Source organism: Xenopus tropicalis, chromosome 6 (assembly GCF_000004195.4).
Source record: "Xenopus tropicalis strain Nigerian chromosome 6, UCB_Xtro_10.0, whole genome shotgun sequence".
In the NCBI taxonomy this organism is placed as follows: Eukaryota; Metazoa; Chordata; class Amphibia; order Anura; family Pipidae; genus Xenopus; species Xenopus tropicalis.
The window spans coordinates 49852454-49877627 of record NC_030682.2 but is presented as its reverse complement, the minus strand read 5'-3'; the positions used below and the strand labels follow the sequence as shown (position 1 = coordinate 49877627).

Sequence of the window (25174 nt, the reverse complement as noted above, 5' to 3'; positions counted from 1 at the left end):
TAGACGTGCTGATATATGCACTCAGAGAAACAGAACAACGTTTTTTGTCCACCTACTCAGCAAATCTGTTTATTCACAGTCTAAATCTATTCTGTTTTCTTTAAAACCCTTTATGTATGTATGTATACTGCACACTGTGCTTGTGCTTAACTTTGTACCACTTCCTATAGATGGGCTATTATATGTGGAGCTCAGAATATGTGCTTCCTACAAAAACAACCCAAAATAAACTTTAAGGCTATATCCTATCATTCTGAAATGAGAAAATGATTTTATCTAAAGAATATATTTTATCTAATGGATATATACTAGGCAACTAGTACATGTACAGGTGTTGGATCTTCTATCTGGAAAGTTCTGAATTACAGAAAGGCTATCTATATAGCAAATAATTGTAATTTTTTCTCTGTAATGATAGAACAGTAGCTTGTACTTGATGGTAACTTAGCTTTGTAAATCCTATTGATTTATTTAATGTTTTAATGATTTTAGCAGATTTAAGGTCTGGTGATCCAAATGGAAAGATCCCTTACCTGGAAAACCACTGGTCCTGAACATTCAGTACAATACAAAGCATGAATGGATATGGCACAAGAAACAAAATGGGCACTGCTTATGCCACTGTACTTTTATAGGCATACACATTATTTTTATCATTTATGTAGCATAAAAGAGAAAAATAATGTGTATGCCTATAAAAGTGCAAATATTCTATAGCCAGAGGGGGATTTTGTGTTTGTTGAGGCTAATTTATGACATTTTCTTTTTGTAACTTAAATTTTAATTGCATTAAGCATTTTTGTTTTACATTTCCTTCATAGTATCCCAGGGTCAATTCCATGTGTAAATAACACATGGCAGAATAACTGCAGGATCAGTTTTAGGTATAATATGCAAAAAACACTTGGCAGGTGAAATACAGTTCAAGTTTAATTCATATTCCAGAACACATGACATAATAAATACGGTGCCAGTCCCATGTATAATACCCCAGAAGATATGGCATGCCAACTACAGTGCCAGTTCTATTTACAATACCCCCAGAACACATGGCAGGATAAATACATTGACAAGAATAACCCTAATGAAGGATATATACATTTCCAGTTTGATATACAGGTATGGGATGCATTATTCAGAAATGTATTATCCAGAAAGCTCCAAATTACCCGTATCTCACATAGATGCCATTTTAAATAAATAATTCAGTTTTAAAAATGATTTCCTTTTTCTCTGTAATAATAAGACAGAACCTTGTACTTGATCTCAACTAAAATATAATTAATCCCATTGGAGGCAAAATAATCCTATTGGGATTAATTAATATTTGAATTAAATGAAGAGATCCATTATCTAGAAAATCCTAGGACCAGAGCATTGTGGATAGCAGTTCCCATACCTGTATAATACTTTCCAGAATATGTCCGAATAAATACAGTGACACACTATGGGGCCCATTTATCAATGTACGATTGAGTCCAAATACTAAAAATTTCTATTATTTCAAAATCTTAGAACTGTGCGTATTTTTTGGGGTTTTTTTCGTTAATTTGCGCAACGTTTCCGTACTTTGCGTCAATTTGTGGGACAAAATCGTATTTGTTGCAACAAGATCGAAAGTTTCGGAATTCATTCAAGATTCGGTATCTTGACTTTCCTTGGGCCAGGTTGGAGCTGCAGAGTGCCATTGAGTCCTATGGTGGCTTTCAAAAACATGCACAGAAGGTTCAGAAAGTCTTGCGTGCCTTTTACAATCGTTCAGATACCAAAATTTCGGAACTTTTGGATCATATCACGATATTTTTTACAACCACAATCCGAAATTTTTCAAATAAATATAGGATTTAATCCGATCGTCTGAAATTCAGACTTTGATAAATGGGCCCGTATATTTTAATACTTACAGGAACACAGGCAAGATAATTAAATATATAATGTATATAATAATAGGAAGTTCATTGTTTTTTCTCTGTGGAGGCAAAGCTGTGCCAAGTCTTCATTAAAACCTTCCTATACACAGACCCCTAACCTAAAAGAGCTTGCAATTAGTTGGCTAAATAGAAAAATATATATAGAGAATGAACTGTGGGTAGAATGTATTTTAGAAGCAAAATGTGGGAAGCTTATAGCAGACGCCTGGCATGAAGATGTAGTTTTAGGAGTGCTATGAAAAGGAAAAGAGTAGATTAGCCACAAATCTTCTGTGGAGCCTGTGGAGAGAGAAAGTGGTGAGTTATTGATAAACCTCAGCATTGTGCATGGCTTACTGGAATAATATATGTTCCTTCCAGGATTATAGAATCAGATACTGTGAAAAATAATGGAACACAGTTAGCCTTCCTAAAAATACATATATTCTGTTCATGCAAAGGGAAGGATCGACAGAAACAGGAAGATTATACAAGCAGAAAGACAAGAGAACAGACTGAGGAGAAGGGCTTGATATTAAAGGGAAAGGAAAGGTACAGTCACTGGGGGGGGGGGGGGGGGAGGGCAAATATTAGGCAGCCTCCAGTGATTGTAATCGCTTACCTTATACCTCAGGCTGGTGCTTCTGAGAAAACTGAACAGGCCAGGGGTTATTCAGGAGATTGATCCTCGTCCGTCCTTCCTTTTCCTTTTGATGAGATCCTGGGGCTCGTGCATGCGCAGTTGAGTGAAAAGCCGCCCCTTTTTTTTGTTAAAGTTCTGCTTTTCACCTAACAGCAGCACCGGCCGGGGGTTTCAGGTAAGCGATTACAATCACTGGGTGCTTAACATTTTGGCACCCCCCAATGAGGTAACTGTTTTTCTCCTTTAAAAGACATGTCAACCCAAAAAATAATTGTTTGCCTATTAATGAAAACATAATTCTAAGCCAATTTCCAATATGAATTTATTTGAAGTTATTTGTAAATGTAATTGCTATTGAAAGCAGTGTTTGCTTAACTCCTGGTTATGTTTTTTTTTTAACAATATTGCAAATGTCAGTCTCCTCCAGCAAGACAGGTCTGTCAATCTGCTGCCTTGTGTTACATTGTTTCTAAAGTCAGAGCCACCAGGGCAGGGAATAGAAAAGGGCAGAAAAACACCACTTTTAATAGCAAATATATACACAAATAACCATCACAAAAACCATTACAAATTGTAATTAATGTATATTACAAAGTTCCTTACAATTATCATTATTTTTGCTCCAAAATACTATTTTCTTGCATAAAAAAATCTGTCGAGACCATGTAACAGTCAGTGGCAGGTTTTTTTTGCATCTAGAAGATATTTCTTTGCTTTGACGATTTAAGGGTTTTCTGGTTTTTTCGATGCTTGCATGTGTGCGACAGTATGAAAAAGTCGCAGTTTTTGTATCTTTTTTCATTTGTGCTTTTTTAATTCAGATCTTTTAATACATGAAAACATTCATTGCTTTAGTGGAATTGAGTTTAGTTTTAGTTTGAAAATAAATCTGCCCATGAATATATGTCCTTCTTAAATCTCATCTGTGAAGGTGGCATTTCACTGGGGATCCTGCAGAAGGGAGGCAAAGCAAAAAGTTTTATTTATTACTGTAAAATGCATTTTCACCTATTTTTACCCTCTTCACGCATGTATACCTATTTGTACTGATATGTGACCCTATACACATTTATTCTGTTCTGCTTTCTTCTTCTAGAGTGCAGTGTCACAGAGAGCAAGGAGTTATTCACTTCTTCCCCATGGAACTTCTAATTCCCCATCTCCTGCAAGCCAAAGGCAAATGACCCACAGTGGCCCCAGTATTGTCACTGTCACACACCACAAGTCCCCTGCAGCAGCCAGAAGATCCAAGAACCAAAACCCTGCCCAACTTCATGAGGTTAAAGAGGTCAGATTATAATAATATATTTTATATTATGAATCTCCAAACATTTGAATCAACCTCATTAATTTCCAAACATATTTCAGTCTTTGATCCTAACACTATATGCAGATCTATATGATATATTTCTGTTTCAATGATTAACTACCTGTTCAACATGTTATCATGTTATGGTAGCTCAGTATGGATATTGCTTAGTATGGGTATCCAACTTCTTAAAGTTAATTTATGACATAATGCGTATAAGCCAAGTTTAATATAACTCTTTTATAAACTCTGATAACACAGTTATATAGTATAGAACAGTATATGATTGAACTTGTCATCTACACTTATAATTATGTTTCTGTAAAGGTTTTATTTACCCCAGCTGATCAATACAAAAATCATTATTATTTAGGATATTTAGGATTTCCGGATAATTGATTTTTCTGTAATTTGGATAACCATACTTTAAGGGGCACATTTATTAAGCAATTATGATGATTTTGATTGATGATTATTATGATTTTTTCTTATTCGAGATTTAAAAGTGGGTTTTCACCAGAACTTGATTATTTTGTTATTATTCCCAGAAAAATTTGAGTTTTTCTAAATAACTCCCATAGTTCATGATTTATTAATATTTAATTACATTAGAGGAATAGAATAGTCAGTGTCAGCCTGTCCTTATAGGACAAAATAATCCCCTCATTGTTATCAGTTTCACTCATCTTCAAAGGGAAACTTAATCCCCTCATTGTTTTCCGTTTTACACCTTTCAAGGGAAAATTAATCCCATCATTGTTTTCAGTTTCACCCAGTTTCAATGGAAAAGTAAACATATTATTGTTTTTCAAGAATGAGTGCCAATGCTCCTAAAATGGCTGCTAGAGCAATTCCTGTTTGGGAAAAATGAAAAGGATTCATGGAAACGAATGTCCGTTTAAACGTGAATTTTTCGAGTTTTAACAATGCTTTCAACTTTCGGGACGTAAACTCGAAATTTTCATATGACCAATAAAAGCATTTTCGTGACATTTTAGAACATCTGAAATTATGTTTTAGTAAATGTGCCCCTGAGTCTACAAAAAATAATTTAAACATAAAATAAAACCAGTAGACCTCCAATAAGGGTTAATTATATCTTAGTTGGGATCAAGTACAGGTACTGTTTTATTATTACAGAGATAAAGGAAATCATTTTAAAAATTAGAATTATTTGATTAAAAAGGAGTCTATGGGAGATGGCCTTCCCAGTTATGTGGGATATCAGGTTCTGGAGAAAGGATCCAATTCTTGTACCTTCTAGCTCCTGTTAACACTCTTTCTACCAGTAAATACTATTATTGTGTGTTCAGAACTAGAATTAGTACTTTGTGCCTGCTCCCAGACAAATGGCAAATTCTAACAAGAACTGCATGTTGTGACCATCATGGTTAAAAATGTAGCATGTTTTGGTTATATGGTTTACATCAGTTTATACTTAAACACCAATATCCATACCTAGTTTATTGCTCATTTTGTGCATTACAGCAGGATGTACAGAAACAATATGGTTTTACTGAAAGACGTCACACCGAAATCCCTTTTCTAATGCACTTGCTACTCTCAGTAGCACTTGGTTCTCAAAGGGACTGAGCTTATCCCTCCAGGCTGAAGGGATGTTTGTGTTTGATATTCTTACATTACCTATCCATGTTCCTCTGTGACGGGACTGCTTTACTTGTGCTGCAGCAGTAGTCCATTGGTGTTAGTAATTCTACCTGACAGGTTGAGAAGGGGCAGTCAGGTTGGAAAAATACTTAAGGTGGCCACACACATGGCGATTTCCGATCTTTCTTGCGACTATTGGTCGCGCGAAAGATCGTACAACCGGCCACTAACCGTTCAGGGCTGAAACGGCAGATAAGGAGGTAGAAACAATAGGATTTCTACCTCCTTCTGCCGATTCAGCCATGACGGCAGATTTTGATCAGGCACCTTCTATGGTGCCCGATCAAAATCTTTTAACCTGGCTGATCGGCGAGTCGACCGATATCAGCAGTCTCCTGCGATACCGGTCGACTCGCCAACTTGCCATACACGCACCGAATATCTTTCGTACGAAACGGGGTTTCATACGATATTATCGGTGCGTGTATGACCAGCTTTAGGCTTAAGAACTTTAAAGGAACAGTAACATCAAAAAATTAAAGTGTATAAAAGTAATTACAACACAGCATTGTTGTCCTGCACTGTTACACCTGGTGTGTTTGCTTCAGAAACACTACTATAGTTTATATAAACAAAGTTTCTGTGTAGCCATTGGGGCAGCCATTCAAGCTGAAAAAAGAAGAAAAGGCACAGGTTACATAACAGATAAGCTGTAGAATATAATGGGGCTTTATCTGTTATCTGCTAAGTAACCTGTGCCTTTTCCCCTTTTTTTCCAACTTTAAAGGCTGCCCCCATGGCTACACAGCAGCTTCCTTTTATAAACTAAAGTAGCAAATCTGTAGCACACCATTTTACCAGTGCAGGACAACAGTACATTACATTTAAATTACTTTAGAGGGCTTTCATTTTTTTTGGTGTTACTGTTTCTTTAAGTAACTATTACTTACAAAAGGTGACCTAGGAGAGAAAAAATAATCAACATGACCAATAGTTAACTTTTACTGTACATTTGTGTTTTGAAAAGTAATTTTGTTTAGTATCACTTTAAACCTAAAAAGTCTGAAAACTTTTGCTCTTAGATTAATGCCAGACTTTTTGTTTCTGTGAACGATTTTCTGCTATTATGGGTATTTGAGATACACCCACTAGAGAATTCATTGGTAGCTTTTTTTTCTTTTAGAAGCAAATGTAAATATATGGAAAGAGCATGCAATTAATCTTAACATTGTGCATCCTTTAATCTTTACCGAGCTTGAGTTTTTCATTTTTCTGTATGGTTGCTCATCACTTTTTTAGTTGTAGCTTTTTCTTTGTAGTTAAATTGAAATGCATTAATGTAAGTAATTTAAAATGCCTGGGTAAACACGGGGAAATATAATCTCAAAAAAGAGAAAACATTCAGTATTTGTAAAAGGTGTTCATTTTTTATAAATATTCATATATGTTGTGATATCACATCCATTCTTTTTAATTGGGATTTCTAAAAAGATGTGTTTTTTGTGGGAATATCCTATTTATATAGGTCTAGCTGACAGAGGTAATATACTGGCGTCTATGAATTTAGCTTTTAACCCATACACTGATAGGACAAACTCAGTTACCAACAATATTTCAGCTGTTTTGAACTCTGACTAGATGGATCTACCACAGTGCTGTCCAACTGGCGACCCGCGACCCCCCTCTGTGTGGCCCTCCACCTGTCTGGCTGCTTTGATGGCTTACTCTTGTGTAAGCTTTAAATGGTATCAGTACTGTGATTAACTGGCCATTGCTCACACCTCAGATTCAGGCTGTAATCCCCCTGTATTGTTTAAAAATGTAATCCCTTGTGTTGTTCACACCTTTTAATCTATGCATTGTTCACCCTCTGCAGTGTTCACACCTCAGGTTTAGACTGTAATCACCCACATTGTTTCCCTGTTCACACCTCAAACAGACTGTTGGAGCAGTAGAAACCCATAAATAATCCCTGCACACTACAAAAAGAACATATACTGAGGTGGTACTGCAATTAAGAAGTTTTTTAATATATAGTTATTGTGCAGACTGTAGGAGCAGTGCCAGCATTGTCACTGTATGCTGCCTGTGTGTGACATACACACACAGGCAGGGTAGGGCAGGCAGAGTATGGCACACAGGCAGGGTAGGGCAGGCAGAGTATGGCACACACAGGCAGGGTAGGGCAGGCAGAGTATGGCACACACAGGCAGGGTAGGGAAGGCAGAGTATGGCACACACGCAGGGTAGGGAAGGCAGAGTATGGCACACACAGGCAGGGTAGGGAAGGCAGAGTATGGCACACACGCAGGGTAGGGAAGGCAGAGTATGGCACAGACAGGCAGGGTAGGGCAGGCAGAGTATGGCACACACAGGCAGGGTAGGGCAGGCAGAGTATGGCACACACAGGTTGGGCAGGCAGAGTATGGCAAACACGCAGGGTAGGGAAGGCAGGGTAGGGAAGGCAGAGTATGGCACACACAGGCAGGGTAGGGAAGGCAGATTAATATGGTTATGGTCATGTTTCAAGTGGGTGCGGTTTCAAAAAGGGGAGTGGTCAAAACTGGCTTCCATTATCGGCCCTCCACCACTTAGGTCAGAAAAATTCCGGCCCTCGGTACCACAGAAGTTGGACAGCACTGATCTACCAGATGACAACCTATAAAAGTGCCCATACACTGACAGCTTTAAGTCCTTAAGACCAATTCGGCAGCTTATCTGTCCGTGTATGGGGACCACCTGACGGGCTTCCCCGATCGATTGGATGAAATTTTTGTTTAGCACACCACATATTCATTACTTTTCTTACTGCAGTTCTTTATGCCTCTTTCTATTTAACAATGAAGTTATACAAATAGGAGCTTGATTTTTCTTAACGATTCAAGTTTTTTATTTGCGCTAAAAATCTTGAATTCAAATTACTTTACAAAAACTCAAATGTCTGATATTTATTAAGTGCAAAAAAACGAAAACTCCAGTGCGAGTTTCTATAAAAGTCGAATTTTTTCAGTTTTTCGAGTTTCTGAACTTGAAAACTTGGAGGTAATTCAGTTTTTCATTCAATTGAGTTTTTTTTAGAAAAACAAATTGGAATTCACAAACTCGAAAATTGATAAATAAGCCCTTTAATATTTCAGTAGTAATGAGATTTAAGGGGATAAGGTAAAAGCTCAGTTTTGTTGGTATTGCATTATTGCATGGGAAATTTCTAGTTTGTGATAGATTTCTTCTACCTGCTTTTGCTTTCCAAAGTTGCCCAAACTTGTCTGAAGGAGTAAACTTTGCACAACTTCAGAAAGCTGAAGCGATGTGTAGGCCTTTTCCCCGGCGACTCCTATTGTTGCCGGTGGAAAGGCATTTTGGAGCGGTTAGTCACCCGCGGTAGAAGAGATCTATCACAGGCGACTAACTTGCTCTGTGGAGCATCAGCCTTAGAACCTCTGTTTTAGTCAGAAATATTTAAAGCATTTTCTCACTCAAGGGCATCACAAGAGTCAGTGTAATCAGTGTTTTCTGAGGGGCCCATGGGGGCTGCACGGTCTCCTGACTGATGTGTAATTACAGAATATGTCTAAGTTGTCCTCGTACAATTTGCAGAAATATTGCCAACAGCATCAGGTACAGACGGTTGACAAGATACTTTCATTAGGTTTTGTAAAGTGCACATTTTCCTGATGGCTGCAGCTATGGTGTAGCCTGATGGATAAGTCTCAGCTTATGGAATTTCCTTCAGCTAATAAAGTTTCCTGTTCAAGGTTAGAGTTGGCAGGTCCTAATCGGACCTAGCTACATCAGATAGGGCCACACTGGGTAACCTGGTTGCCCCCAGGACCCAAACCGTAGTATGCAAACTCTGTATAAAAAATTTAAAACAAAGCGGATCAGAAGGTAAATACAGGGTTATGGCACTGTAGGAGTATATAAATGTTGGATTTTAAGACCAGCGGCCCCTGTGGTCCTTTTGGAGATAACTGTTTACCTGACACTATCTTGGATCAAAGTCGATGGTGGATCTATAAGTGACTATAATCCTGATAAATGTTCTGCACATGCGTAACTGTGACTATTTTAGTGTATATATCTAGAGTTGCCTTATATATTTATAAAATATTCTTATCGATCCTGCGTGTAATGAATTGCTTTTAAAGGAGACATATCCTATAAAAATTATGAATGTACCAGTGAATTATACTCCTCTAGATATAGAAGGATTGTGCTTAAAAAGTTGTGTTTCTGACTGATTTATTGAGAAATTCCACAAAAACCCCACTAGCCCCGCCCATCTGTTCCACTTCCTGCTGGCTGAATTCTCTGGATGAGCTGGGGAGCCGGCGGCCCTCCGTACCCTGCACTGTAGGATAGGAACCAATCAGCAGCTAGGCTGACCTGATAGGGAACTGAAGCCTGTCTGTGCTTGTGTGAGTGCAGGGCTGTGATTGGCTCTCCCCCTCCTACTGTGCTTCTGGCAGGGACCTTTAGGACACGCCCACTCTTCATTTCACACTGGACGGAGAAGTGATAGGATCTATAGGGAGCTCCAATAAAGGGGCCATTGTTACAGATAGGGTTAATGTTTAGCCCAAAGGGAAACCAGCACCATATATTATTCATAATTGCCTACAAAATTAGGGTTTTTCCCATTTATCCAATATGTCTCCTTTAATGTCTTAATTAGTGCTCTGACTGGCCAGTTATTTTTAGTGTGTTTAATTTGTAGTATTCTGATATAGGACAATAATAAAAGCTCCATTAATATACATTTATGAATTGTTAGTTGGATTTTCTTTTTCACCTTTTTGGTTTTTTTTATAAACCTGGTGATCAAGCTGATACTACATGTAACAATTGAAAGTGTGATATTATTTACTTTAAATGTTGTATGGGCAATCTGCATCTCTGTTCTATAAAGTATAAACGATTGGCTGAGGATACTGGGAATTATTAACATATGGACAACTACTGGAAATGTGCTTCCTCACTTCTTAATGTTGGCTTATGGTCTGCAGAAAGCTTAAGCACTGTGCTGGCTAAAGAGTAACCATACCAAATGGCAATTATTTCTCCCTCTGCATATTTGCCATATGGTTTATGAATATTATAGTGAAATGATATGCAGCTTCATGCCTTCGAATCGTCTCGAGTTGTCTTTGTTCTGTTGGAATTAGAATCTTTGGCTGGCAACTATGGAAAATAAACTTGCTTTGATAGAAATCAGCCCTGTAAGTCATAGAGATGCTAGACTGACAGAAGAAATGTATTATCTACAAAGAGAGAAGGTCACAGTTCAGCAGTTTCTTATTTGCGTTTCAGAATATTTCCAAGGAACTATTCACGAGCACCATTTCCGTATGCAAATTAAATTATAAACTGCCATGGAAATTGCTCAGTAAATTCTTCATCTCTTTCAGGCGTTGGACAGGGTAAATGGGCCAATGCTGGTTTTTATTTTTACACAGACACACATAAGAACACTTACGTTCTTTGTAAAAAACAGATGGTTACATTGTTAAAGGAATAGTAATGCCAAAAATGAAAGTGTATGAAAGTAATAATATAATGTGCTATTGCCCTGCAATAGAAACCCTACTATAGTTTATAGAAATAAGCTGCTTTGTAGCCACGGGGTTAGCTATTGAAATTGAATTAGGGCTAAATGGCACAGGTTACATAGCAGATAACTGATACACCAAAACAATATTGCATTCTACAGAGCTAATCTGTTATCTGCTATGTAACCTGTTTTGAAGCAAACACACATTTTTTACCAGTGCAGGTGCAATAGTAGCCTTAGGGAATTTATTAATTACACTTCACTTATTTGGTGTTATGGTTCCTTTTTAGTTTATTACTGCACAAAAGTCTATTTAAAACATATACATCAGTTATTTTACATGTTCACATGTAATTTCAACATACTGTCTACCAAGTGTACAGTCCCGCTTTGGAACTGTAGGTAATTCCAAGGTTTCCTTAACAGCTGTGTCCATAGTTTCAACTGACTTTTACCAAGTTAATTGGATGCTAATGACAGGGAAGTATTCCCAGCCCTGTATATCAAGGCAGTTGCTTACTGTGGAGTGGGGATTAAACAAGCTGGTCACAACCATATCTGAACATTTCTGGCTACCTCTCGAGGCAACTTCCGCGATTTCACTGAAATCGCGCCGCCGCATATGCCATCCCACCGGCGATTTACATATTCGCCGGTGGGATGGCATTTCGGGGAGATTAGTCGCCCGATTTGTCGCGCCTGACTAATCTCCCCATGTGCCTTAGCCCTAAGAATGCTTTGGAAGGAGTAAATGGTGATTAAAGGGAAAACAAACAGAATCTGTTTACAATATAAAGCCTTACAATATGATTATACTTATGCTTTCATCTCTCATATGCAAGTAATTAATGTGCACTGATGACAATTGCGTGTTTGCTTTAGATTCAACACCAAAAAAATTGTATTTTCAAAGTTTTCATACTGTGTGTAGTTTTTGCGAATTTGTTGTTAATTTGCGCGACTTTTTCGTACTTTGTGACAAAAAGCGAGACAACTTGTGCAACGAAATCGCATTTGGGGCGCCGAGTACGAAAGTTTCGGATTCATTCAAGCTTCGGTATTGTGACTTTCCTTGGGCCGGGTTGGAGCTGCAGAGTGCCATTGAGTCCTATTGGAGGCTTCCAAAATCATGCACAGAAGGATCAAAGTCAGAAAGGTTTTCCCGCCATTTACGATCGTTCCGATACGAACATTTTCTGACTTTCGGATTGACAATACAATATTATGATGACTAATACTATTTTTTCGTAAGCATTTTCGTGATATTTACGATCATCCGAAATTATTGTATCTAATCCGAATTTTTACCCATTTCGGGATTCAAACTCGTACTTTGATGAATCCGCCCCCAAGTCTTGTGTTAGTTGGTGGATACGGGCTGCGTGCATCTGCAAAGATTTTTTTTAAGCATATAGCGTATTGTCAGCCTGCACATATCCACAGGCTGACAGTGCGCCGCTGTAACCTTATCCTAACAGATGAGCTGTGTAGAATACAATGGCTTTAGTTCTTACAAGGAAGAGACTGGGATCAAATGGCTTTTGCTCATTACTCTCTAAATAACTGCAGGGTCTGACTGTGCCAGTAGAAGTAGAAGTAATAGATACACAGCGATTTCAACTGGTATGGGAGGTTGGGGGGGCCCTTGAGGTGGCTGTCCCTCTGGGCCCTGGACACCCCAGTCTGACAATGCATAACTGTGAAATTAAAGGCTCTCTTGTATAAAATACAAGAAAATACGAAGAAATACTTTAATTGTAGGTGCTGGGTGAACAATTACAACTTTTTAAAGTTAAAAAAAATATTTTCACTTTTTGACATTACAGATCATTTAATATTTAAAAATTGGTAATTGTTCCTTTAAAGAAACAGTAACACCAAAAAATACAAATGTTGTAAGGTAATCAAAATATAATGTACTGTTGCCCTGTATTGGTAAAAGTTGTGTGTTTGCTTCAGAAAGACTTCTGTAGTTTATATAAACCCTGCTGTGTTGCCAGGGCAGCCATTCAAGCTGGAAAAAAGGAGAAAAAGCACAGGTTAAATGGCAGATAAGCTCTGTAGAATACAATGTGAATCTATGCAATTTATCTGTCATCTGCTATGTGACAGATAACTTGTGCTTTTTCTCCTTTTTTTCCCACATTTTTTCACCCCAATAGGATAACTTTATTTATATAAACTATAGTAGGGTTTCTGAAGCAAACACACAGCCTTTACCAGTGCAGGCACCATTTCACCATTTTTTGCACCATTTTTTTTTTTCTCGGCTCTTAAAAAAGTAATTTTGTAGTTAATTTTGATTTCTAGTTGCAGCCTGCTAAATCATTTTGGTCTCTTACTTTTGGAATTCTAGCAAACATGGGGCTTATGGGCTTATTTTGCCTTATTAAATATTTAATTCATCAGACTTCTTATATCCTGCTACACGATCAAATGGCTCTGTTCTGGAGGAAAATTTCATAAATAAGTGCTGATTTTTTTGGCTTCCCCACACCAGCCTTGGCTTAAATCTAAATGCCATTTATTTACAATTTTCCACATTTTAATTTGATGCCTTTCTATAAATTCCCTCCAGCATATCTCTGTTTTTATAAAGTGTTTAATGCAAAGTACAGAATCGGTTAGCATATTAAGTATGTCTGCAACTGTGAGGGATCCAACAAATGAGTTCCCTGATTTACATTCATACCGCATTTTCTCATTCCAGATAGAAATCCTTTTGAAAATGATAACATCTATTCACTTTAACTTGCTGCTTAAAATAATGACTTTGGAGAAACTATTTTGCCGACACCCTACTGTATTGGGAAACAGCTAATAGCACCAGCTGCCTCCTTTAACCAAACAATGGAGCTGTACATTTTTTGTATGAGCTGTAGTGTAACTTTATAAAGGGCCATAAAGCATTTGTTCTACTTTCGTTAACACTGCAGTGGGACATTTGGAAACTGTTTGGATAATGGGTTTCCTAATTATAGAAACCAGTACATTAATATGGCAAGCAGTCCACTGGGCAACTCATTAGGAACCACAACTTCCCCTTGTTCAACATGCGTTCAATGACTAGGGCTTTTGCGGAACATACTTTTTGACTGTTGTTGTAACTATAAAAAAATCTATAGTTCTTGTTGTTTTTTGAGCCAAACAGGGCAAACAGAACTTAAAAATGACTCCATGTTTGGTCCTTGTGAAGTAGATAATTAGGCAATTATCAGATAAACCCGCTGCATATTCATGTTGAACAAGGGTGAATGCTGTCACTGTAAATGGGTTATTCATCTCAGTATTCACTTTTGGTATGGCTTAGACAGAGAAATCAGAGACAGCTTTCAGTTGGTCTTATTTTTATATTTTTTGTTAATTAATTTTGCTTTCCAGCTTGAAATTGGAACTTTTATCTGCTTGCTATCACCCTTGTAACCATGGAGCAATTTTGAAATTCAAAATGAAATATTAATAGTATAGATATAGAGCCTGAAAAGAAAATAAATCACTTAAAGATTAAAATAATAATAAAATTGAAGCCTCATAGCCAATCTGTGTTTGGATCTTGGTGTCAGTAACCCTGACAACCAGAAAGCTTTTTCGTCTGTAAAATGCCAGAAGTGCCAGAATTCTAAGGAAATAATGTATACAAAAATAAATATGAAGACCAAATGAAGGCTTGCTCACAATAGGTTTATATCATAGTAAAGTAATATAAAAGGTGAACACTCCCTTTAATTGCTAATCAGTGTTTTGCATCACTTGAAACATTTGTGGTGTTTTTATGTTTTTAAACTTCACACTGTCAAATAGTCAAATAGGGATGAGTACGGCAGGCTTAAAGGACATGTAAAGCCTATTTTACTAGGGGTGGCAAAATTCCAAGAATCTGTGCAAGGGATGCCAGGAGAAAGTTAAAAATGCAGATTCAGTGCTTAGACAGTGTATCCATGGGCCAGGAACACTGGTTTGGGTGAGGGGCACTGTACATTCACCCCTTAATATTCTTTAAGAAAATCCAGTTGATGGTCACAGAAGCAAATTACAGCCTTTGTAAAGTATTGAAAACAGCAGTTCTAAGAGGGTTTAATTCTCCTTTATTGCTTTACAATAGTGTAGGACAGTAATCTACTAAGTAAATTAATATGCAAACAGCCCGCTACTTTAAAAGATTTACAAATCAGTGTTGTAATGTAGACAGTTCAGTACAGTGGAAGTTCCTGCTGTCTTCCTAGTGCCTTGCAGTTCTGGGGCTTGAGTTTAATTCTTACCTAGGAACTATATGTGTCTACCAGTTTTCCCCTTGGATTTCACATCCTTCCCACACCCTAAAAACCTATGTGCTGCTCCTAATGAAAGTGACTATAGTAAATTTAATAGGAACATTACTTTGTAGCTCTTGGGTGGAATTGATGTAAATCATAAGCTATTTCTGTTAATCACTGCAAAGATGTGCCTGTGCTATAATGGATAATAAATACACAAAAAGAGGCACAAACAGAAGAAACAGCTGGATATACTTTAGCCACTTGGATTTTTCTTGAATGGTTAAGCATTAACCACCACAAAAATGCAGTTAGTCCAAATAGTATTCAGACATCATGTAGCAGTCTGAAACAAAGTTGTTCTGTTTATGTTACTTGTATATTGGGTAAAGTTATGCATACGTGGGATATAAATGTTGCTCAGTAGCTTAAGTACCACTTTAGTAAGTAAGCAGTGGCAAAATCTGATTTATGTTTCCTGGCAACTTCATTTGAGCAAATAAATATATAATTGTGAACAAAGAGGATTAAGCTGTTGAAATTGTTTTAAAGTATTTAAAATTTATGTACTGTTGCTCTGCACTGGTAAAAATTGTGCTTTTAGCGCAACAGCATTCTATGCTCTAGAAGAGACAAAATTCCACTTTGAAAATCAGAATTTCCTGTCTTGAATTTACCAGAAACTGCTTTTTGCCGCCCTTGGTAATTTGTGAGGTGCTGCTGCCATGGGGCCAATTGAAAAAACTCAAATCTCTATAATGAAAACCTCTCTCATGTAAAATAGGATATTTGTTGCCTAAAAAATGGTTTATTTGTAGGCTTCATTAAATAGTTTCATCTACAGATTCCTGACCTTTATGATTTCAGGAAAAGAAGTTCAAAGTACACCTCTTTTGGACTTATACACTACTTAATGTATTGGCATTGTCAAAAAAAATAAAGTTTTTAGAGTTGTCAATTAAATGTGGAGAGATGTTTGTGTTACATTAAACATTGTATTTCATAGATATAGTGCATCATTTGGATCAGTTTGAGGTTCTGGGTAAATTTTCTCATAATTTTTAAACGCATTGCGTTAAATGCTATTAAATGCAGCCTAAGAGGTACCATTCCCAAATGCTTTTCTATTAAACCATAAAAACTTTGATCTCACAAACCTGGTCCTCACCTAGTACCTTAGGTAATCTCAGTGTTATTACTAGCCAGTGCTTACAAGCCATGCCTGCCAGTGTGCTTCTAGTGTTGGTTTTCTCATTAGCTCACTTTAGCGGCTAAAGGTGGCCATACATGTAAAGATCCGCTCGCCTGGTGAGGTCGGCAATCGAGCGAATCTTCTTCGATATTCCCACCTACGGGTGGGCGATATCGGGGGAATTTAGGCTAATTGGGTCCCCGATCTGACTGAATTTTTTAACCTGCCCGATCGATATCTGGCCGATTTCAGGCCAGATATCGGTTGGGCAGGCCAGTCGTTGTTTCCCCTACACGGCCGATAAGCTGCCGAATCGGTCCAAGAGATCCCGATCCCAGGCAGCTATTGCTTGCACTCTCTCTCTTTTCTGGGTGTTTGGAATCTGGTCCATAACATTAATTGGGATTTGGGGGTTAAAGTGATACTGACACGAAAAAACTACTTTTCAAAATGTTAAAGGAACAGTAACACTAAAAAATGAAAGAGCTTTCAAGTAATAAAAATATAATGCAATGTTGCCCTGCACTGGTAAAACTGGTGTGTTTGCTACAGTAACACTACTATAATTTATATAATAAGCTGCTGTGTAGTCACGGGGGCAGCCATTCAAGCTGGAAAAAAGGAGAAAAGGCACAGGTTACATAGCAGATAACAGATAAGTTCTGTAGAATACAATAGTGTTTTATCTGTTATCTGCTATGTGCCTGTGCCTTTTCTCCTTTGAATGGCTGCCTCCATGACTACATAGCAGCTTATTTATATAAATTATAGTAGACTTTCTGAAGTAAACACACAACTTTTACCAGTGCAGGGCAGCAGCACATTATATTTTAGTTACTTTTATACACAATTTTTTGGTGTTACTGTTCCTTTAATATACATAAAAAGCTACCTATAGGTCGTGTTGATGGTTTTGTAAGTAATTGTTATTTGAAGTTCCTAAACCTGACTGTTTTGCCAACCTGACTGTCCCTTCCTAACCTGTCAGTTATAGCTTCTAATGCTAACAGACAAATATGGCCGCCCCCTCATAGAGGAACACAGGGGATCAGACAGGTAATGTAAATGCATCAGGCAAATATTTTTATGGCAAAATTATAAAGTTCTTGCAAAGACAATGTTATGATAGATGTAAAAAAAAGATTTACTTTCTGGTGTCAGTATCTCTTTAAGTTCTCTATGCTTTGCCAAACATATTAGGTGCTTTATTCTTCCTTTTTCATCTTCCCACATGCTGAAAGGATGGAATTCCTTTAAAATCTTTTGTGATATCTTCCTTTAGCTTGGCTCCAAAACAGGACTTCTTTTAGGTCTTCCTTTCTTTTTTAGATAGAACTGCAATCTCCTAGTATCCTCTGGCTTTCAAGCCAACCTCGCAGACCATTCAACCTATTGCCCCACCATTGATCCAACACTGATAGGCAGGTATGCTGAGATGGACTGTGGACCTGGGGAGACAACTGTAGACCCTCATAGCAGAGACTACACTGTTGAATAATTTACAGGTTTGTGTTTAGAGTTGCCTTATAAAATCAGCATACCCAACATGGCCTTTTTTGTATGTCTTATGGGCACTCTTAACACCAGGTGTCTGAGTGCAGAAAAATGGTTGGGAATCTATAGAACTTGAAACACTTTAGGGATAATTCAATAAATGTGCAACATTTTCACCAACTTTAAAGGAGAAGGAAAGGTAAAAACTAGTAAAGTAAGCTTTATCAGAAAGGTCTATGTAAATACAGCCATAAGCACTCACAGTAATGCTGTTCTCTATCAAAAGAAACACAGGATTTCTTGTCCATTTTTTTGTAAACATGATGTTCCAGTGTCTTACTTCCTCTCTCAGAAACATCCTTAATTTCTGGAACCAGAGTCTGCGCAGTTCTCTTCTTCCCCCCCCCCCTTTCCTGCTCCCCCCTCCCACCAGAATTCTAAGAACTCCCTCCCCTCTCCCTTAGGGATGTGTGATCTCAGCTATAATGGCTATATCTGGAGCAGGAAGGAAGCTACTTAAAATGGCAGCTGTTATCTTAAGCAAACCGAGAAAGCTTCTATAACCGTTTACTCAGGTATGGTAATGGTTTCTGCAGAATAAATATTTTGTTCTAGGTGGCACTAATGTAGCAAATCTATTGACAGTAAATTACCAAAGTGACTTTCAAAAGGATGCCCTTAAAGTATGCCAAGAAAATCAGTTAGATTTTTTATTTGTTTTAAAAAGGTTTAATGTCCCTTTAACTACGTTAATATTTTAATATCAATGTACTGACATGAGGTAAAAGAGGATTTTCAGGGCTTTTGAAAGGCACTCTGCTTTGTTTCATGGAGTTATAGTTATTGTGAGCTGCAGAGCTGGCACACGGTTATCATAGAGCTGAATATCCCACCGTGCCACATTTACTTGCACTGCTTGGCATAACATATAGCCAGTGCCATTAGCTTTCTAATCTGGTGTTAATGGACTCATTTATATTGATTTACTAAATGCCATGCCAGAGAAGAATTTGTCATGTCGCAGTATGAATGAAAACAGCCTGAGTTGGCAGATGAAAAAGACCTTTGTCAAATACAAATATCCTTAATGCAACTGCAACTTCTGTCACTGTCATCTGTCTGACACAAATGTGTTCTGTTTGCCTAGTATATGGGATGCATGGGAATAGAGGGGCTTCCCAGCCCTCTCATCTGCCACTTGCACCTCAGTTTATTCACAGATGCATGGCAATGCCATTTTATTTTTTTAGCAAAAAGTTAAATTTTTGCTTCAAATCGAGGGTATGAAACTGAATAGTATATTTTATAGTCAATCAATGAATCAATCAGTTAGTTAATTAGTCTCAACTACAACTGGGCAGTATATTTACCATTATTACATTATTTATCTATCTCATTTATATATATATATATATATATAGAGCAACCTCAGTGCTAGATTTTAGTGACACTGGCGCTTATGGAGTTAATACTTTCAGCTGTCTAATCTACTGGTATGGTGGCTATTCCTACTTGTTTTTGCTCTCTCTGAGATTGCACCTTAGGAATGATATATCCTGATATATGTGTGTGAGCATGAATGCATACAATTTATTGCTGGAATTTAGATTAGCCATAACTTCTTATATTCATTCTGAGGAGTGACATAATCAATGATAGGAAGGAGAATTATGCCTAGTTAATTTACCCTTCACTTCTGCTTTATAGTCTCATAGTCATTTCTAGCAAGTCATTTACTTGTGCCACTGCAAACTGTATGCCATGGAGAGGGTGCAAAATAGTTTGATGACTGCAGTGCAGGAGAGCTGAGACTATGCAAAACTTTTGCTCATTCTTTTTAAGTACCAGGAGCGCATTCCTAAATCTTACATAGAGAACTGTCTGCTGGAAAAGGAAGTGATGTTCAGTGGCGGAACTAGTTTGCACTGGGCCACCAGCAGAATAATCTTTCTTTGGAGGGGCCAGGTGCACAGGGACTCTTTTATTGTTTGGTGGGGTAATTTCTACTTCCCATATGATTATGTTATCCATTCACTTAAATAGGGTTATGTAATACAAGGCACTAAGTTTTCCCAGGAGCAGTAACCCAGAGCAACCAATCAACAGGTAGCATATACTAGTCACCTGTTTAGTTGTAAACATGTTATTGGTTGCAATGGGTTACTACTACTAGGCAAACATACTGAATTTTATTACAATTGGGGTTTTGTTTATATAACTTTTATTTAGCTTAGTTTTGTATTTGATGCTATTCTTTAAAATAATCATACGCTAACCGCAACTTGCACACAGATTGCACAGTTGCGTTTGCTTTGAAGCATATGCAGCTCTGCTCAGCCTTGTTTTCTGCATGTAGTTCTACACATTTAGCTTGTTGCTATAACCAAATTTACTTTGAAAATCCTTATATTGGACATAAATTAGTGTATTTTATATAGCCCCCAGCAACCATAATTAATTTGCTTCAGCTCCATCTGAGTCATGTAGAGGTGATACTTGGATGCATGTTTGGGAAGAAAACATAGCAGGGGGTATTTCGAAAGTGTTTTTCGAGGGTTCTTAGTGGGGATGCCACATAGTTTGGTCCACATTTATTTAACTTATTTATAAATTGTTTGTGAGGGGCTTAAGGGTAGATATTATAACTATGTATAAATAAATAAGGAGATTGTACAATAAACTCTCTGATGCATTATTTACCAATAGTTCCTTCCAGAAGACACAGGAGGGCATCCATTCGGATACATTAGAAAGCTTCAAGGGTTAGACAGTGAGAAAATATAAAGTTGCTGAAAATAACCCTTAACACAAAGCTGAACCAGGGACTGATCTAACTGCCCTCTTGGGGTCAGGAAGGAAGGAACCTTTTTCCCTTTAAAGGACAAGGAAAGTGTAAATAAGCAATATGCAATTGCAGGGAAAGCCTTACCTCATTGCAGCCTGCCAGTGCCCCAGTGACAGTAAAGGGTGCCCCAGTGTAAATCTGCTCTGTTAATTTGCCGAAAACTACAAGAAGGGAAATAGCTCTACCCATAATCTTTTGCGCGGCTCTCAAGACCAACACTGAGAAACATGCACAATGGGTAGTTTTTTGATAAGGTGCATGCGCAAATTGTCCTTCTTGTGAGCACACTCTCATCCCACGAAGCCAGCGCACACAACTGAAAATTTGCACATGCACAGAAGGGCGACGTGATTACAAACAAAATGGCGAACTCCTAAAGTAATTATTACATTAAATAATTGATTATTCTCTTTCAGGGCAGATTTTTGATAAAAAAAAGTTATCTAGGAGAGGGGAATGAGACAAATTAAATTAGCAACTTTGTAAAAGCAGCCTTTCCTTGTCCTTTAAAGCAAACTGGAAAAGTTTCAGATGGAGTTTTTTTTCCCCTCAGGATCAACTAGCAGTTAGGTACATTTTACTTGTACAAAATGGTTAAACTTTGTTACTAGGGAGCATTTAAGTAGTTTGTGGCATTAAATGGTAAGTCACCCAACTGAACATTAATGCCCCTCCAGCCAGTCAGATGAAGTCAGTTCTTGGTCTATTAATGCTGTGAGCCAATAGTCTAATTAAGATCATAATGAGAAAGTGACTGAGTTCTAAACCCAAAGTCACCACATTCTATGTAGTTTTTAAATTTTAAACGATTTATGTTAAATGTATGGATTGACAGCGCTTGAACTGGACACAAATTATGCCCAGTATTAAATTCTAATTATCACCTTAGTCATTATGCAACATTCATTTCTAGTTCAGTGCAAAAGAGATCCCTGTGTAAGAACCACTTCTCATCATACATGCTCCTTACGTGCTGTGACATGGTTCAACTGAATGAAATGAAAGTTCTCAGGGACCATTCTTCCATCCACACTGGATGGTAACAGGTACTTTTGGTTAAAAGAATGTGCATGGTTTACATGGCAATAAAAATGTTCAGCTTTTTGTAGTGGAATATTAAGTAATTTATTTAACAAGGAAAGCCATCAGTTGGTGAACAAGGAGGTGAAAGGCTTCTTTCATGCTCATAGCTGAAGTGGTGATTGGGAAGATCATGAAAGATGTTCTGGTTCTATTGATAGCAAACCTTAAAGTGAACAATGGCTTTCTTGACAATTCCTACTTTGCAGAAAATGATTGGGTAAGGCTCTATACTGTTTTAACTCAATAATGTCCCCATGCATAAATCGAGGTCAATACAGAATTGGTTTGCTGAGATAAAAGTGGAGGAACTTGACTGGTCTGCAGAGCTGACTGACCTCAATCCAACTAAACACCCGTGGGATGTATTGAACAAACTGATAATCAGTATCAGCCAAACCTCATCAATAACTAGTGGAATTCCTCCCCAAAAGAGATGTGACTCTTATAGCGGCAAAATGAAGACCAACTTCATATTAATAACCTTGGTTACAGAATAAGCTGTTGGACAGGCAGGCATCATAATACTTTTGGCCATTTTTTGCATGTTGTCCCTGTAGATGAGACCCAATAACTATTAGTAGTGTACTGGCTACTTAAATAAAGCAGAATAGATTGTTCATCTGGCATAACCCCAACTAATGTTAAAAATATGTATAGCTTATAGTATGCCATTGCTATTTTAGTCTAGCCTCTAACATATATAACATAGTATATATGGTAGATCCTGCCTGTAGTTTCATAGTGGCAGATAATAAATAAATAGAAACTTTCACCCCATCTTTACCTGTGACACCTTTTTCCTTATTTTAATGCAATTTACCCATTTCAAAGACTGCTTTCATAGAAGAAATATATTGGTGGTTAGTACATAAGATTTTGTGCTTGAAGATTAGTAAATTATCACTATTCAGCACCATGAAGAATTGGAACTATCAATTTCAATTCTTCTATTTTAAAAATAAAAAAAAGTATTCTGGATTGCTATTGTAGTCGATCAGCTTCAAATATAAATACTTTCTCTAAATAATTATTTCCCTATAGTCAAAAGATTAGTGTAAAAGCCTTGTAATAAGTAGTACTTGCCATCACAACTTAAACACAGTGGTTATAGTTTTGCATGCCATGGTTGGTATGCACATTACTTTTAGCCTTGTGAAATTGGTATAATCAATCAGTGATGTCCACAAAGTTATACTTTAGATTTGAAATGGAAGCAGAGTTAATATTTTGACCTCTATTGCTCTGAATGTCTTGCTGGAACATTATGTGTGTCATTTTGTATTGATGATTTGCTGGAGCATCCATTTATTAGTTTGATATCTATGACTGTAATTTAGGCATGAACATCACAGAGATCAAATTTGAGGGTTTTTAATTCAAACTCTCAGCTACCCACATTATTATCCTGTCTGCTTTGTGGAAGACATGTAGAGACAATTCATCTAAACGCATTAAAAAAGTCCTTGCATAACAGCAGTGGATGGTTCCTGCAGCAGAATGAATAATGCCACCGGAGATAGATTCATAAATTGTAATCACTTAAATTCTGATCGTGATTATCTATAGCTTCCAAAGGCAAGTGAAAAAGTGACTTCTGAAGAATATTGTTGCATCGAGGTTCTTTTCTTTTAGACCTCACCTTAATATAAGGGTGTCTGACATATTCTCAAATACAATGCCTAGTATGACTCAACATCAAAAGAGTTTGGAGAGATGTGGGAAAAGGCAGGTCAGAGTAGCTTGTCTGCTGTGAGGTATAAATATGGCATATCTACTCTACACTATGCATAAAATTGCAAGGAGAAGAAATCATGAGAAAGAGACCCCTGCCCTGCAAATTTTGGCAGCAACAATAGATTTAAAAATGCAGACGTGGTAGGGATTAAAGCTTTTAAAAGATTTCTGTTTTACAATGATTCTGAAACTATGGACATTATTTTCCACGTTACCCAAGTAGAGAACCCAGTTTTTTTTTCATTGCTCAGGGATCCATGTATATTTTCATCTCCAAATGGCTTGTAATTCACAATGTCAGCAGGACCCTGTGGTTTATGCAGTGCCAGGCCTGACGATAGCATGAACATAAGCCACCCTCATGGACATCTCCTTGTACCAACCAGCACCATCTTTTCCCACCCCGTAGTAGGTTACCGTTCCCCACATATGATGCATCACTGTTCATGTGATAGTTGCGACATAGCAGATGCATTTTAGCGTCAGTGTAGTGCCTATAGTGGATATGCAACAGTTATAACTTTGCAGAATTGTAGAAGTGTATAAGGAGTGAATGAGAATGACTGCTAATTTTTGAAGAGATAGTGATACATCTCAGGTTTTACTAGAATTGTATTCTTCATGAATATGTGCCTATATGTCCTTTAGACATCTTTTTACGTAAATTTGACATAGATAACTTCTCCATTAAAAGTGTGTCTCTCTGACACGCTGTTATGGTGCTTTGGGTCTTGTCAATCAGGGCTTATAAGGTGGAGCTTAACTGACAGGAAAAATCTAGCAGTTAAATGGTGTTGTTGGCAGGATCGCTGTGGCTTACTTTTAGGTTCAGGTATGTGACTATAAAATAACCATCTCTATTGCACTACCAACCTTCCTTTTAACTCATTCACCCTTACTTTTATTTATGCATGGCCCTTGCTTGCAAGATTAACCTTTCAACCCCCAGTGCTGGAGAAGATGATTTATGCAGGGGCAAGCAGGGAGGCATAAATAATCAAGTAAGGTAAAAAAGAGCAGTACAGAGAAGAGTTTTCCAGAAGAAGAGGTTTTTTTTTTTTTTTTGCAAGAGGGGGCATGAGATAAGAGAGGCTAAAAGGAAAAATGTCAGCAATAATAAAAAGTAGTACTCACCCCCTACAAAAGGTAGTATCCTTCTCCATATGAGGAAGGGGAGTGGATTTTTACAGCAATATAGTTTACTAACTTAGTGGGTTTATGTCAGTGATTTTGTGATTAATAGTTATTATTGCTCTTAAAGAGAAGATCTCATCACAACTAAACTAAAGGTGTCACTATCACTTTAAAGAAAAGAGAAACTGGCAGTTGGAGCTGTGCTTTTTGTAATTCATAAAAGGGAATTATGGCAGATGTTGAAAACAGGATACTGATATTGTAGTGTGGGGAGGGATGTAATTAGTGATGATTTAGGAGACATTATAACTATATCTGCTTTTCCATTTCAGAAATCAAGGCTTGAGAGAGAGAGAGAGAGAGAGAGAGAGAGAGAGATATTTGTGCATGGCATTTTTAGTCCAAATGACATGGTGAA

General features: G+C 37.4%; 1 protein-coding gene across 1 annotated transcript in view; it reads left to right on the top strand.

The window, feature by feature from the left end:
• The window catches only part of osbpl10 (oxysterol binding protein like 10), a 205078-nt gene that overhangs the window by 93857 nt on the left and 86047 nt on the right, over window positions 1–25174 (top strand). The window contains exon 4 of the mRNA XM_002941816.5: window positions 3650–3841. Coding sequence (XP_002941862.1) covers window positions 3650–3841 — 192 coding nt within the window. The remainder of the gene's footprint in view (window positions 1–3649; window positions 3842–25174) is intronic.